A 16,467-nucleotide genomic window follows, 5' to 3' on the forward strand; every position below is an offset into this window, starting at 1 on the left:
TTACAATCATTCATTATACAGCGTTACCTCTTATTAGGTGTCAGGCCTCAGACCAGACTGGTGGCTGGTTGTGCCTGTCAGCCTATCACAGGCCCATCCCCTAATGATTGGAGTGATGCCACGTGCGAGCCATTAGCCAAGAAACAGTATTTAAGGCCACCAGGAACTTGACCATGCTGCTGGATCGTCTTATCGGTTCACTGTTAGGTACCATCTCGCATTTACCCCTTGCTTGCCTTGTTGATCAACAACCTCTTGTTTTGCTTCCAGGATTCCAACCACGCTTAGCCTCACAACCAAAGATTACGGACCACGGATCACAGACAACGGACAACGACCACGCTTCCTACCCGGTACACTCCTGCAACAGCCAACGACCCACCACCGCTATCCCCTCATGTGCTCGCCTGCTTCGTGAACGAGCCTAATAAAGATTTGGAAAGAGCTAAACCCTTACCCTCACTTGTTTTGGGGTCCGCCACCCACGATCGTAACATTAGGTATGCTTCTACATACAAAAATTTCAGGTTCCGAAATGTTTTGAGAGGCAAATTACTGTTGTAAGATACGCAAAACTGTTCAATTTACAAAAGATCAAATGAAGTAAAAGTGCAAATACTTTGATATAGAAACGTTTAAAAGAGTTGATCTTGAGTCCCCTCTCTGGACATCGGATGCAAGAAAAGCGACCGTTCTCACATCACTCAGTGGACAGCCTCATTGACATCTATTTATAGTCACAGGTGGTCTACCCGTCCGCCCTTGCACCCAAGAATGCATCATGTCGCCACACAGACGCGAGACTACAATACGCTTCCTGCATCTGATATTTTTTTCTTTTTTTAAGTGTCGTGGTACAGTTTGTTTCCTATTAGCTAATAAATAATTATGATAAATACTTTTCTCATATTTTTGTTCTTTTTTTGCATACATACATCTTATCAAGACTTTTGGGAATACAGTGTTCCCTCGGTTATTGCGGTTAATGGGGACCGTGACCACCCGCGATAAGTGAATTTCCGCGAAGTAGGGAAGCCCCTACAAAATGCTTAATTTGAATTTAATTTAAAAAAAAATACCCCCCCTGTATACAGTACACCATATAGAATACGGGTAGAGAGAGTGAAATTCATGTAATAACAAAATAAACTGTAAAATATGTTGTCTCAATGTAATATTTGTATTTTATTTATTTTTCCCCCCCCAAAAAAACGCAAAGCTCTGAATCCGCGGTGGCTGAACCGCGCAGTAGCGAGGGAACCCTGTCACAATAAATATCGTGGAACGGATTATGGTAATGGAGGGTAAAATATGTCGCTACTTACAAAAAACTCTGTAACCAAATAATTTCATAGGTACAGGTACCACCTCATAGTAGATACACAGTACTAAACTAAGAAATGTCTAAATACAAAATATTCAGGTTACAAAGAGCCCCAATGGGAAAAGTTCACTCTAGATACGAAAGAAATGTCAAGTTACCAAATGCAAAATCTAAAAACGTTAGTCATCTTGTTGCATCCTGTATTTTATTTTAAATTTCCTACGATAATGAGGCTCTCCCATTTGCTATTAGCCAGGGTTGGACACCGGCGGAGTATGAACGCAATCCTCTGGTTAAAAACCTCCTTTCGGGCACTTTTTTATATTTTTCTGGGACTATGGTGGAGTCACGCTAGCCGGCGTTGAGCTCCTAATTTGTGTGCCTTTGACCATCATCAGTCACGGAGTTCTAGCATGTTGTTTTCTTAAGTTCTTCTTTGTGTGCCAAATGCAGCTTTTTGTATTTGTTTTTGATAATTCACCCAAGAAAGTTATAGTGTACTGTTATCAAAGTGTTCACGAAACTTGCAAAATTATGAAAAGACATCAAAGGCAATTGTCGTTTGATTGAAATTTCACCAAACGTATCATTTGAAGTTGTTAAACTTTGTTTTTACGTGTGCAAGCATGCTTCCTGTCAAATGTCAAATGTTTGCCTTATCTATTCTCCCCAATGGAATTTGTTGAATTAAATCACTTACTTATGTAAACATTTTATTATTAGTATTATTATTACTTCTACAGAGGCGGTCCGGCGGATTGATTGGTTAGCATGTTGGCCTTACAGCTTTGGGGTCCTGGGTTCAAATCCAAGTCAGCCCACCTGTGTGGAGTTTGCATGTTCTCCCTGGGCCTGCAATGGGTGATCAACACAGCCCAAAAGAACATCAACTGCCCCTATCTTCCCTATCCACCTTCTACAAATCCCAGTGCCTCGGAAGGGCAAGGTTAATCATAGAAGACAATAAAAATCCTGGCTGCCACCTTTTCAACCTGCTGCTCGCTGGCAGCCGCTACAGGACCATAACAGCAAAAACAAACAGACTCAAGGACAGTTTCACCCCAAGAGCCGTTGCCATACTCAACTCGAGTTATGAACCTAGGACGACCTAATTTAGATTAATACCTTATTTTGCAAAATTCATATGATGCCTATCACTCTCGTTACTTTTCTTACCTGACTACTTATTTATGAGATCACTTATTCATGTTGACTACCTATCTATGTTGCTTACTTATCTGTCTTGACTACTAATCTGTGTTGAATACGTATTATAATGACTATTATGTTGACTACTTATCTATTTATTAATTATATATTGATTATTTTTGTGCAATTCACGATGAACCTTTAAATCTCATTATACTTGTATACTGACAGTAAAGAAATTCAATTCAATCATTTATTTGCTATTTTTTAATTGATTCAAATGTGTAGTTATTCATTCATTCATTCATTTCATGAACCGCTTATCCTCACATGATTTGTGTGGGATCCTGGAGCCTATTGCAGCTAACTATGGGCACCGAGCAAGTGGACACCCTGAATTGTTGGCTAGCCAATCGCAGGGTACAAAGAAATGGGCAATCCTTCATGTTCACACTCAAACCTAGGGTGACTTCAGAGTGTCCAACCAGCCGATCATGCATGTTTTGGGATGTCGCAGGAAACCGGAGTGCCCATAGAAAACCCACGCAAGCCTGTTAATTATTGAAATTAATTAATTAATTTAAAAAATGTTACTGTGTTCTCCTCCGGTTGTGTGTTTTTTCTTGGGTAGGCTGATTGGACCCTTTAAATTGCCCCTGGGTATGAATGTGAGTATGAAAGGTTATCCGCCTTATCCTCCGTGAACCCAGTGAGGATAAAGCGGTTCAGAAAATGAATGAATGAACGAATATTGATTTGAATATATTTAATCATTTACCATCATTTATCCGTTTGCATCTACCTAAACATTATTGTTATAATTTATGATTGTATTGTTTTTTTTTTGTTTTAAATTTATGGATATATACACAACATATTTGGGCAGCCCAGAGAATGAATGGCTAGTGCGTCAGGGTTACAGGTCAGAGGTCAAGGGTTCAATTCCAGGTCAGTCCTCACTGTATGGAGTTTGCATGTTAACACTCTAAAATGCCCTTAGGTATGAGTGTATGTGTGTGTGTGTGTGTGTGTGTGTGTGTGTGTGTGTGAGCGGTTATCTGTCTTCTTGTCCCCTACGAGTGGCTGGCCACCGGTTCACGGTGTCCCGCGGCTGGGGCCTGTAGTTATCTGGGGTAAGCTCCTGCACCCCAATAACCTTTGTGAGGATAAGCGGTTCAGAAAATGAATGATTGAATATTTATTTACTGTTAATCCTTTTTTTTCAAATAAACGATATAAATAAATATTGAATGTTTTCCCCCTTTATTAAAAATATTAAATTGGATAAAAGTAAGAATTTGTACGATATTCAATGTCTATAAATGATTTAGTCACTATCAGAAAAGCTGTCAATTGGTTCTTTGGTTAATTTTGGCAGCCTTGTGGTTGACAGACAAAATACCATTCCAAATGAGACCAGAATGCTTGTTTTATCTCATATCTCATCTCATTTTCTGAACTGCTTTATGCTCATTAGGGTTGCAGAGGGTGCTGGAGCCCATCCCAGCTGACTCCGGGCCAGTGGAGGAGGACATCCTGACTTGGTGGCCAGCCGATCGCAGGGCACATGGACACGGACAACCATGCACACTCACACCCACACCTAGGGGGCAATCAGCCTACCACACATGTTTTTGGAATACGGGAGGAAACCGGAGTACCCAGAGGAAACCGACGCAGGACTAGGGAGAACATGCAAACGGAGTCGAGGGCTTCTAAAGGGCTACTGATGTCTTCAGCTCCAGAGTACTGAGGAACTGTGCGGATGAGCAAGGAGGAGTGACCCTGCATATTCTCTACCTCGGTCCCAGTCTGCAGAAGTTCTCCATCTTGTGGAAGACTTCCTGTGTGTGGTTCCAGTTTTATTCAACTTTACAATATCTTTTTCTTGAGTCTGTATCCGTTTTTGCTTCCGCAACCAAGATAGCGCTGCTCAAGTGGCAGCCGGTGGCGGTAGCTCCGCCCGTTTTGTGTTTTTGCTGCTTTTCTGTCTTAATGATTTGATTTAGTGATTCTTAATGATCCAATTTACGTGGCTTTGCTTTGTACTTTGTGTTTTTGCTTTGTTGTTCTGCGGCCTTTGCGACTGTACTGTCTAACTTGTAACTATGTGTTTTTTTTTTTCTATATCTTTCTATTCTATATATTCCTTCACTTTTTGCTTATGTCACAATGAAATTTCCCGCATACATCTGCTTAGATTTGGAAAAGCAACAGCTTACAGCACATTATTCTGAAAAATTCAATGCGGGACGATTGCGATAAAGTTCCATTGAGCCCACAATCACTCGGTCACTCATGCAGATGAATATACAAGAGACATTAATGTTTAGGAAAGGGATAAAAAGTGATACTAAAGTCAAAGGCATTTAAGAAAGTAACTTGGGTAGGCATTGCTGCGAGTACAGCTCCATGCAGGAACACTATACCTTTCTCTATGAAACAACTCTAATCGAAGGCTTTAGATTTATTGATGCCTTCTGACAGATGGAAGGGAGCAGGTTGTGGAAGCGCAAAAGCCCTTTTGGCTAAGCGCCTTTGCCAAGAGCACAGATGTACAGACATGGACCCCTGTGCAGAGGGTGCTGTTACATCGCCATTCACGTTTTCTATCTCACCAACAATGGTCCTGATCGCCCACTGCCGGAGTTCACAAATGATCTAAGTGACAACAATTCAACAATTATTTTTTATTTTAGTCATTGTTTACAGATATTGTTGACCTAGAAATCATCCAATTCCTCTGTTTGGGAGCTTCTAAATTGTCAATATTTGGAAGTGAGTGCAAATGGTCATCTGTCTCTCTGTGTGCTCTATAGCTGACTGGCGATCAGTCTCGGGTGTAGTCTGCATTTCACCCAAAGTCAGGTGGGATAGGCTCCAGCAACCCCCATACTCCTTGTAAGGATGCGCGGCACAGAATATTGAATGGAAGCAAATATGTGGAATCAGAATTTGAGTAGGATTCTCAAACGTTTATATTAAAAATTAGTAGGAAAATGCCTTCCATAATTGATGAAAATGTCTTGAAAAAATGTATTGTGAATAAATAATAACCATTATACAGAATATAAACTAAGCCTTTTAAAAATATATTTACATTTTCTACTATTTTTATGTACAGTGGTACCTCTACTTACAAATGTCTCGAGTATGAGAGATTCAGGATACAAAACACATGTCAAAACCTTTATTCGAAGACACAAAAACAACACCCTATTTATGAAAACAAGCAGCCTGCTAAATGTAAATATATTTCATTTACGCTTGTCCCCGGGCCTGCGTGGGTTTCCTCCTACATTCCCTAAACATGTATGGTGGACTGATTGGACACTCTGTACCCTGGCCACAGATTCAGGGTGTACCCTCCCTGCCTCTGGCCCGGAGTCAGCTGCGATAGGCTAACGCCCCAATGAGGATAAAGTGGAGATGAGAAGAGATGAGATTTCCTTTACCCATTATTTTATTTTGAAATTGTCCTTTTTGAGTTGCTTTCCCATAGACCCAACAAAGTGTTGGCCTCCCATTGGTCTCCATGATGCGTTCGCCATGAGCATACTATTTTCGGACAGGATTCCTTTAGTTTTCGAGACTGTACATAACATAATTTTAAGTTGTGTGTGTACTTGTTGTAACGATTCTAATAATAATGAGATTGTAGTTGCTTGCTGTTTTTGGACACACTATGTGAGCGTCGAAAAAGAATTATTGAGGCTTGGCTTAGACGTAAGTTTATGTTTTTGTTTGTTTTTGTGTTGTTGTTGGCTTGGGGTTAGGGTTAGGGTTAGAAGGGGGTTAGAATGGAAGAATGAATATATAACTTGCCTTTTGTCATTTTTCCCACGCAGTTCGCACAAAATTGGTACATGTTAAAGATTTTTAAGTGGTTTAGGCCAGTGTTTCTTGACCTTGTTGGAGATAACGAACCCCCCAGTTTCATATGCACATTCAGCGAACTGTACTTTAGTGTAAAATAAAAAACATATTTTTTTCAAATTCAAGATATACAGTTGTGGTCAAAAGTTTACATTCACGTGTGAAGAACGTAATGTCATGGCTCTCTTGAGTTTCCAGTTATTTCTACAACTTTGATTTTTCTCTGTTAGAGTGATTGGAACAGATACTTTTTTTGTCACAAAAAAACATTCATGAAGTTTGGTTCTTTTACGACTTTATTATGGGTGAACAGAAGAAAAAGTGATCAAATTTGCTGGATCAAAAATATACATACAGCAGGGATATTATTTGCTAACATGTCCCTTGGCCATTTTCTCCAATTAGGCGCTTTTGGTAGCCATCCACAAGCTTCTGGCAAGCTTATGGTTGAATCTTTGACCACTCCTCTTAACAGAATTGGTGCGGTTCGGTTAAATTTGATGGCTTTCTGACATGGACTTGTTTCCTCAGCATTGTTCACTAGTTCTCAATGGGGTTTAAGTCAGGACTTTGGGAAAGCCATTCAAAAACCTTAATTGTAGCCTGATTTAGCCTTTCCATTACCACTTTTGATATGTGAATGGGGTCATCGGCCTGTTGGAACACCCAACTGCGCCCAACATCCAATCTCCGTGGCTGATGACTTTAGAATATCTTGAATAATTTGAAGGTTGATTTTAGTTTTGTCTGACCACAGAACTTTCCTCCAGAAGGTCTTATCTTTGTCCATGTGATCAGCAGCCTACTTCAGTCGAGCCTTTAGGTGCCGCTTTTGGAACAAGGGCTTCCCTCTTGCACGGCAGCCTCTCAGTCCATGGAGATGCAAAACATGCTTAACTGTGGACACTGACACGTGTGTTCCAGATGTGCTTTTTGGTGATTCTCGGTTGAATCTTCATCCTCCTGACCAATTTTCTCTCAGCGGCAGGTGATAGTTTGCGTTTTCTTTCTGATCGTGGCAGTGACAATACAGTGCCATGCACTATATACTTACAAACAATTGTTTGCTTGTTGCTCCTGGGACCTGCAGCTGCTGTGAAATGGCTCCAAGTGACTTTCCCGACTTGTTCGAGTCAAGGATTTGCTTTTTCAGATCCATGCCGAGCTCCCTTGGTTTCCCCATTGTAGCGTTTGTGGGCGTTTGCATCCAATGAGCCCTATTTAAATGGCCCCAGAGTAGTCACTCATAATCACTCAGAAGTTAAGAGGCCATGCTATGAAGCTCATTTCACTGACACAACTTTCTATGTCACCAAAATTGCTAATTTGTGTAGCTGTATGTACATTTTTGACTCAGCAGATATGATCACTTTTTCTGTTAACCCATAATAAAGTCATAAAAGAACCAAACATCATGAATGTTTTTTGTATCTGATCCAATCACTCTATCAGAGAAAAATCAGAGTTAAAGAAATAATTGGAAACTCAAGAGAGCCATGACATTATGTTCTTCATACGTATATGTAAACTTTTGACCACAAACTGTATATATACACTGCCATGAAAAAGTATTTGCCCGCTTCCTGATTTCTGTGATTTTTTTGCATATTTATCACACAAGCGTTTCAGATCATCAAACTATTTTTTAGTATGGCACAGAGACAACTCAAGGAAATAGAAGATGCAGTTTCTAAATTATATTTTTAGTTACCAAGGCAGAAAAAATACAACAGTATCTGGCTGTCTGTAAAAAAGTTATTGCCCCCTGAACCTAATAATGGGTTGTACCACTTTTGACAGCAATAACTGAAATCAAGCATTCACCATAATTTTTCACAAGTCTTCCACAACGGTTTGGAGGAATTTTGGCCCACTTTTTCCTTCAGATTTGTTTCAATTCTTAAATATTAGATGGTTTTGTAGCATTAACAACCCGTTTCAGATCACACCACATCATTAAATAGGATTTAAATCCAGCCACTACAAAACCTTAAAACATTTTTTGAGCCATTCCCAGGTGGACCTGCTAGGTGACTTGCTCTATATCAGACATGGTTGTCCAAATAATGTTTTTTTTTCCCCCAAGATGGCGCCGTCACGCGGAAGCCAGTGACAGTAGGTCTGTCCACTCTTATTGGTTTTTCGTTTTTTACAGCCCCTCTATCTTTTTTAAAATTGCATTCTTTTTTTTACTTTACTTTGTAGTTTATACCTTTTACTTTAATGATGAGTGATGAGTATGTTAATACTTTAGTCCTTTTTTTCTGTTTATGTTTCAGATGTACTGTTAATGGATGCAGTTTTTTATATGTATTGTATCTTGTGCTGACCCAGGCCATCTATCAAATTTTTAAAGTCAATGTGGCCTCTGGGCCGAAAAGTTTGCCCACCTCTGCTCTAGAATGTTGTCATGCTGCATATTCTAAGAGCACTGGAATTTGAGCGCACAAACTGAGGGCTGAACGTTTTCTTTCAAAATTTGCCGGTAGACATCAGAATTCACTTTTGCATCAATTACACCTGGTCCTGAGTTAGCAAAGGAATCCCAGACCATCACACTGCCAACGCCATGCTCCACTGTTGGTAGTGTTCTTTTGATAGAATGCTGTGCCATTTTTTCACCAAATGCAATGGGCCGTACACCTTCCAATAAGTTCAACTTTTGACTCATTAGTTTACAGAATGTTCTTCCAAAAGTGTGGAGGCTCATTAAGATATTTTTGGGGGGGGCAAATGTAAACCAAGCCTCTCCATTCATTCATTTTGGATAGCAGTAGTTTTTGCCTTAGAACTCTGCCATGGATGACAGCTTTGGCCAGTATATTTCATGAACATTGATATTAACTGAGTCCAGGGAAGCCTGCCGTTTCAATGTTTTCCTATGTTTGTTTGTGTCCTCCTGGATGAGTCGTCATAGCACTCTTAGAGTAATTTTAGCTAACTGACCACTCTGGGGAAGATGTGCCACCGTTTCCAGTTCGATCCATTTGTGGATCTGACAGTGGTTTGCTGGAGCCCCAAAGCTTTCCATGATTCTCTGATCTTGTGGGTTCCTTCACTTTGTCTGACACATTTTATTTAGTAAGTGTTTTTCTTGATTCAACACGTGGTGGCAATCAGGTGTGGATGTGTGTGGCCCTGTGAAATTGAACTAATTTTTTCCTACAATTGTGATTAGTCACAATTACTATGTGATTTAACAAAGGGGGGAATTTACTTTTTCACAAAGGGCCAGACAAGTTTGTAATTTTTTCTGCCTTAGTTAATAAAATCATCGTGTAGAACAAAGATGGGCAATTATTTTTTCTAGGGGCCACATGAGAAACAGAAAGGAGGTACGGACCAAAACACGTCAAAACGTCCCGTGCATTGACCAGGTTGCTGCCAGCTTAAGTTTTTGTATTGCATCATCGTGCACGTGAAGAAAACTGACTTAAAAATAAAAGCAATGCCAGTTTAGTCCATGCGTGAGGTAAAATTAGAAATTAGGTCTATTTTGTAATTTTCAATCAACCTTACGTGGGCCGGGCTCAACCAAACAAAGGGCCATATGTGGCCCGGGGATCGTACATTGCCGAGCTCTGATATAGAAACTGCATTTTCTCTTTTCTTAGGTTGTCTCTGTGTCATACAAAAAAGTATTTGATGTTCTGAAATCCTTTTGTATGTGATGAATATGCAAAAAACACTGAAATCAGGAAGGGGACAAAAATACTTTTTCACAGAACTGTATGTGTATATGTATTGTATATGTTTTATGTTCAAAATTTAAATATAACATAGCTGGGGGTAACATTAAAATTTGTTGACGCTTCTATCAATTTACAAGCCAACGTGAATTGCCAGTATTAGTCCTGATAACCAATTACTACTGTCCGTGTGCATACCGACATCATTTCCTCTCAAGCGATAACGAGAGACAGATATATACGTGATACATTTTATGTTAAAAATACATTTCTCTAAACAGGTAGGGCATACGCATGATGAATTAATCTTAGTTAGAGCCTTTATTTGTTCTGAGCTTAATGCATAGCCTCAGTCAAACTGAACAGCTGGGAACAATCGATACTGTGTATACCTGTTAAATTGAAATACCACAAAAATCACTGACTGGGCTCAAGAGGAGGCAACACATTCTAGGTACATTCAGAACCATTCGTAGCCTAGCGAAGTCTTTTTTTTTTTTTACTTTTTACATGTACACATGCGTTGGTTGGATTAGGTTGTTCTTGACTTGCCTTACCGTGTGAGAGAAATGTATTTCCAACATTGTATATATCAAGTGTATGTCAACATCTGCCATCATTGCTTGAGAAGAAGAGACAAAGGATTTGCGCAATCGGTAGTGGCTATCGTCCCTTAATCCAAAACTTTATATATAACATCCCTGAATCCCCCCAGAATTAATGCGTTGGAGACTTTGAACGTAGAAAACTATACGGTCACATTTTTCTCTTCCCTCTAGGTGCTACAGAGTGTCTTCCTTGAAGCCCGATTTTCTTCACATCGTCTGATTCGAGAGAGGAGGGTTAGCTGAGCAAGGTGTGAGGGACTAGGTTAGTACCTGCCAGAGAGTGGGGGCGGAGCTTGGCAAAAGGGTGCAGGGGAAGGACAGAAGTCTCTGAAGGGTGGCTGAGGGGGCACCTTACTGTCCCCAGGTTTGTGGACGACACTGTAAATTGGCTCAGCCCGGCTGTGGGGGTACAGGAATCACAGTGAACGACGGGACAAAGTGTATGACAGGAAGAATAGCATGAAAAGCAGAGGTGGGAGGAAGTCCACCGCTTGGAAAGTCACAAGTCAGTCTCAAGTTCCGAAAGCATTTTATGCGCTATTGTAAGAAAAAATGATGTCCATCACTTTTTTCCTCATTTCTTCTTGAATTTCTTTGGATAGTGGCATGATGCTCTGATCTTGTAGCCTACTTAATTTTGTCTGACACACTCTATTTAAATGTTTTCTTGATTCAACACGTGGTGGTTATCAAGTGTGGACCAGTGAAATTGAACTCAGCTTTCCTACAATTGTCATTAGTCACAGGTATTTTGTGATTTAACAAAGGCGGGTAATTACTTTTTCACAGAGGGCCAGACAAGTTTGCATTTTTTTTCTGCCTCAGTAAATTTGATCATCACTGAGAAACTGTATTTTCTCTTTCTTTTTTGCATCATGGTGAAGAAGAACCTGAGCAAAAAGGCAACGCTCTCTATTTACCGATGGATGGATGTTCCTATCCCCATCTATGGTTAAGTGCTGTGGATTGTGACAACAAGATTCCGGATACAAGTGGCTGAAATGTGTATTTTCTGCAGTCTGTACTCTACTTTAGAGATAAGGTGAGAAGCTATGTCAGGCTCGGTAAGGGAGCCCTACTGCATCCTCCACATCGAAAGGAGCCAGATGATTTTTATGATTTTTTGTACTCGATTAAGCTCTTCTATTTAACAAACAAAAGAAGAAGAATTTCGTGTTGGCCCTCCCATCCTTTGATTTTTCTGAAAGCAGCACTCGGACAAAAAAAGTTTGGACAAAAAGTGGCTGCAGTCTAATGAAGGCACTTTAGATTTTATTGCGAGTCATAACATAAGATTATTACTTTATAAATACTTTGTCAAAGTCACGTGTTGTGGTAAAATTGTAGTCGGAGTGGAGTCAAGCGGCATGCCAGAAATACCCCCCCCCCCCACCTCTGACGCATAGTAACATTAGATGCGACATACAATGTAGACAGCGGGCACAAAAGGACATTACAGGGCCACGGGGACAAAAAACACCTCAGCAACACAACACTCACACATAGACAGGGAACCTCCACCCCACAGCTGTGGGTTAACGGTATTAAAGGCCTCGAATAAACTAGATTTGAGAGTAAATCCATGCCATCTGTGTTCGAATAAGAATTTCAAATCTAGGGATTATTTTGGCATTGCGAAATTCCATCATAAAAAAAAATCATTTGCAACATTGGAATGAACTTTCTTGCAACTGATGTGTTTTATTGCAATTAGGTGTGAGCAATAGAGCCAAAATAATCCAATTTAAAAAAAAAATACATTTATTGTCGTATCGTGCACCACTAATCACAATACAAAATTTTTCGGATAAAAAAATGTCTGACCAAATCTTTTGCAATGATTTTTTTTATGGTTGAAATTTTGCGATTGCTTCCATTGCAACCAAACGTTTTGTAATTGAAACTTTTGCAACGGAATTCGGTGTTAGATATTCATATTTAAACCTTGATTGCATGTTTGCTACTATATTATATATATTATACTATATTGCAACCAAATTCTTTCGTACCAAATTTTCTTATGACGCAATTTTTCACAACTTTGTTCGACCAAATCTTTTGCAACCGAAATTTTACAAGGGAAAATTTTCCAACATTTTGTGACAGAATCCCGCTGCTCAGTTCGGTGTTAGGAATTTTTGCAAACAAATACTGTAAGAGTAAAAATTTTAATAGCACATTTTATTTCGACCAAATATTTTCAATCAAAATCTTCCACGGGAAATTTTGCACCCAATTTCTTTGCAACAGGACTTTTTACGACACAATTACGATACAGAATTTGGTATTTAGAAAAAATCATATTTAAACTTCGATTGCACAGGTTTACTTATATAATATTGAATACTTTGTGATCAAATTTTTCACAATTTTGTTTGTTTGCACATGTTAATTATTCTCATCTCATTCTCCTTTTCTGAACCGCTTTATCCTCATTAGGGCCGCGGGGGGTGCTGGATCCTATCCCAGCTGACTCCGGGCCAGAGACATGGAACACCCTGAATCTGTGGCCAACCTGTCGCAGGGCACAAGGAGAAGGACAACCATACACATTCACACCCATACCTAGGGCCAATTTAACATGTGTCTGTCCAATCAGCCTACCGTGCATGTTTTTGGAATGCGGGAGTAAACCGGAGTACCTGGAGAGAACTCAGAAGCCTAGAGTTGTGAGCTGTGAGGCGTCACTGGGCCTCCTTCAGGTTAATTATTACATTCAGGAATTTTTGACACAAAAATTTTCGCAATCAAAATGTTTGTTGCCCAATTGTTTGCAACAGTCCACTGATTCGGTGAAGACGGAAAACCATTCATACACACACTCATACCTAGGGGCAATTAAAAGTGTTAAACCAACCTACCCTGTAGGATTTTGGCACATGGGAAGAAACCGGAGTACCCGGGAAAAAAATCGACACTAGCCCGGGAAGAACGTGCAAACTCCACACAGTGTTGACCCACCAGGGATCGAACCCTCATCACCCCAGAACAGTGAGGCTGACGCGCTACCCACCGAACCGCCTATGTCATGTATATTTAAAAAAAAAAATCCTTCATTTTCCATACCACTTATCCTCACAAGGGTCGTTGTAGCCTAACTCAGCCAACCATTTCCAGCTGAGAAAAAAATATATATGCACACGCTTACCTAGGGAGATTTAAGCCAGCCTATCATGTATGTTTCGGGATGTTGGAGGACACCGGAGTGGCCAGAGAAAACCTACGCAGGCACAGGGAGCTCATGCAAACTCCACAGACGAAGGTCGGAACCCAGTGATGATTAAATCTTCGATTTCAGAACTGTGGGGAGGACATGCTAACCACTCAGACACCACATTGATATTATTTTATGAGGTAAAATTAAAGATGATCAGATAGTAGGAAGGCTGTTGATGACCTGTCTTTGTTTCAGTTTTATAAGTGTTCATTTGACAAAGATATAGTGTTGTGATGGAATAACATTGAGTTTTAAAAGCAGACCTGGATATTCTATCACCGTTAACGGTAACCAATAAGTTAGTAGAAGTAATAATCTCTAATACTATATTAACCTTTTTGTGTTTTTGAAGCCCTTTGGGTTCCATTTAGGGTATAGAAATAAACTTGATTTTTATACTCACTCATTATTTTCCAATCTCAAAGTAGCCACAATCTGTGTTCACCCACATCGTAATTGATCAATTTTCCATTCAGTTTGTTTTACTTATGCACCATATGTTTGTGTTGTGTGCTGTCTTACGACAACCTTCTTCTTAATGTCGTGAACATTTAGTATATCATGTGTAAAATATTACCAATGAGACATGAAAAATACAATGCTAGTAAAAATCAAATTTTCACCTTAAGTATCGGAGTGGATAAAATAAAATATTTTACCTGTGTCAGGTAACACGGTTAAAAGCACAAGGGCGACCCCACATGGTCGATCCGAGCAAACTTATCCCAGCTCTGTATTTTTGTTTCTTTGTTAAAACTGCATTTCATAACTGTATCTTCTTAGAAGACTTTGAATTAAGTATTGGTAATAAATGGATTATAAAAACACAAAATTCATCATTTAAAAGATTCCAGTCATATACAATTAATGTATGGTTGATACCCCTGTCTCTGAGCAATAATATAATTGATGTAGGTTTCCTACGATGAGTGGAAGAATAACATATTAGAGCTGCCAACCTCCGTCAACCACATTTCATGAGTACCATCTTGCCATTTCTGGAGTTTTTCGGAGTGAATGCGATTCCCCAAAATTCGATATAAAATGTAAAAAAAAAAATGTAGGACAATTCATATCAAACTGTTATTATCATGTTTATATATGAATTTATATATTGTGTTTTTGCAAACTATTGAAAAAGCACAGAATAATGAAAATAATATGTATCTTTCAGTTTTTGCCCTTCTGCGTGCGTTTTACAGTCAGTAATTTCACTATGTGTTACGCTGAAGTCGGACATGCATGTTGTGCAATGTGCAAATATCAGACCTTTTGGAGACTGCTTCATATGGGATATTTCATCGAATAAGAACCAATAAACTTCTGCAAATGTCTGGGTTTCTTATGAGAAGTTTCATCCAAATTCCCATCCATTTTGGGCTTAACCCAAGCAGGCATATTGATAAGACATTCTGATTATTCCTTACAGGCGCTTTCATACTCCCTGTTTGGCTGTGGAGTGGCTTGGGTAGGAATTAGCAAGATTATACTCTCCACTCACCCAGCCACACCCTTTTAACGCCCTAAAACTGGGTGCGACCGCACCTCCCTAATTTCCGGCCCTTCCTACTAGTGTACTGGTATCGGAATTGGCGTTTTTTTCTCCTGATGAGTGACGTACCTTGTGAAGTCTTCCTCGCCCATCATGTGGCGGGGTACCGGCGAGTACCTGGACGGGGTAACCTGGGGCGGCGGATAGGGTGGCTTGGGTTCCATGGCACCCATGTAGTTGTGGCTCACGTGGTTGTCGACCATGGTGGGGAAGGCTGGGGGGAGGGCCAGGCCAACAGGGGGGAAAGGAAGAATGATTACACCATAGGGGCCATATGTAGTATCACGAAAAATCAAGTTAAAAATGCTTTTCAATGCGGCAATTTTAAAGAATATATTTTTATACGTTTGAATTAAGGAAACCAAATATTTTTGGTGGTCCAGAGGCAAATGCCAATAGAACTTAACTTGGAGAATGTTTTGGTGAGTGTTATTTATGGAGGTGTACCCAGATTTTTAATACGAATTTCTAAATGATGTTTTTCCCAGCATTTTTAACATTGGGATTGTTTACAAATGGACACTCTTTAGCTGAATTTCTGCATCTGATTGGTTTGCGACTAAGTTTATTTTCTGTCCTGAATTTTTGGGGACAACAATCTTGGCAGCGGAAACGTCGACTGATTTTCTTGCAACTGAATATGCAAGGGAATTTATATGTGAGAGGTTTATGTTGAAAATCAAATTACATTCATTTGCAACCATAGTTAATCATTACAAAGATTTGAAAAAATGCAGTCACTGCATTAAGTTGAATACACCATCGAACATGATGGGTGTTTTTTGTTGTTGTTTTTTCTTAAAAAAACTAGTTTTGGAGTTGAAATGAATTGTGAGTAAGGAAAAATATTGTATACATTTTTTTTGACAATAAAGGGAGCAGTAGTTAACAAGAAAATGTGTTTTTTGACCAATGTCAACTGTTAGACCTTCAAAACGTATCCAACAAAAAACCCATAGTCATCAATATTGATCCTGCGAAAAACTGCCCATTGATACCATTCAAATTGAACCCCGAACACACAAACAAACCCCACTGAGTGCCATCTACTT

At 39.6% G+C, this 16,467-nt stretch overlaps 1 protein-coding gene across 8 annotated transcripts in view; it reads right to left on the reverse strand.

Moving 5' to 3' along the window:
* The window catches only part of dlg3 (discs, large homolog 3 (Drosophila)), a 124,748-nt gene that overhangs the window by 38,159 nt on the left and 70,122 nt on the right, over positions 1 to 16,467 (reverse strand). For 5 of the 8 annotated variants that reach the window (XM_077733081.1, XM_077733082.1, XM_077733080.1 and 2 more), the window contains one exon: positions 15,485 to 15,646. In XM_077733081.1, the coding sequence (XP_077589207.1) occupies positions 15,485 to 15,646 (162 nt within the window). The remainder of the gene's footprint in view (positions 1 to 15,484; positions 15,647 to 16,467) is intronic. The other 3 variants (XM_077733084.1, XM_077733083.1, XM_077733079.1) reach the window with 1 other exon arrangement.

Source organism: Stigmatopora nigra, chromosome 14, assembly GCF_051989575.1.
Source record: "Stigmatopora nigra isolate UIUO_SnigA chromosome 14, RoL_Snig_1.1, whole genome shotgun sequence".
In the NCBI taxonomy this organism is placed as follows: Eukaryota; Metazoa; Chordata; class Actinopteri; order Syngnathiformes; family Syngnathidae; genus Stigmatopora; species Stigmatopora nigra.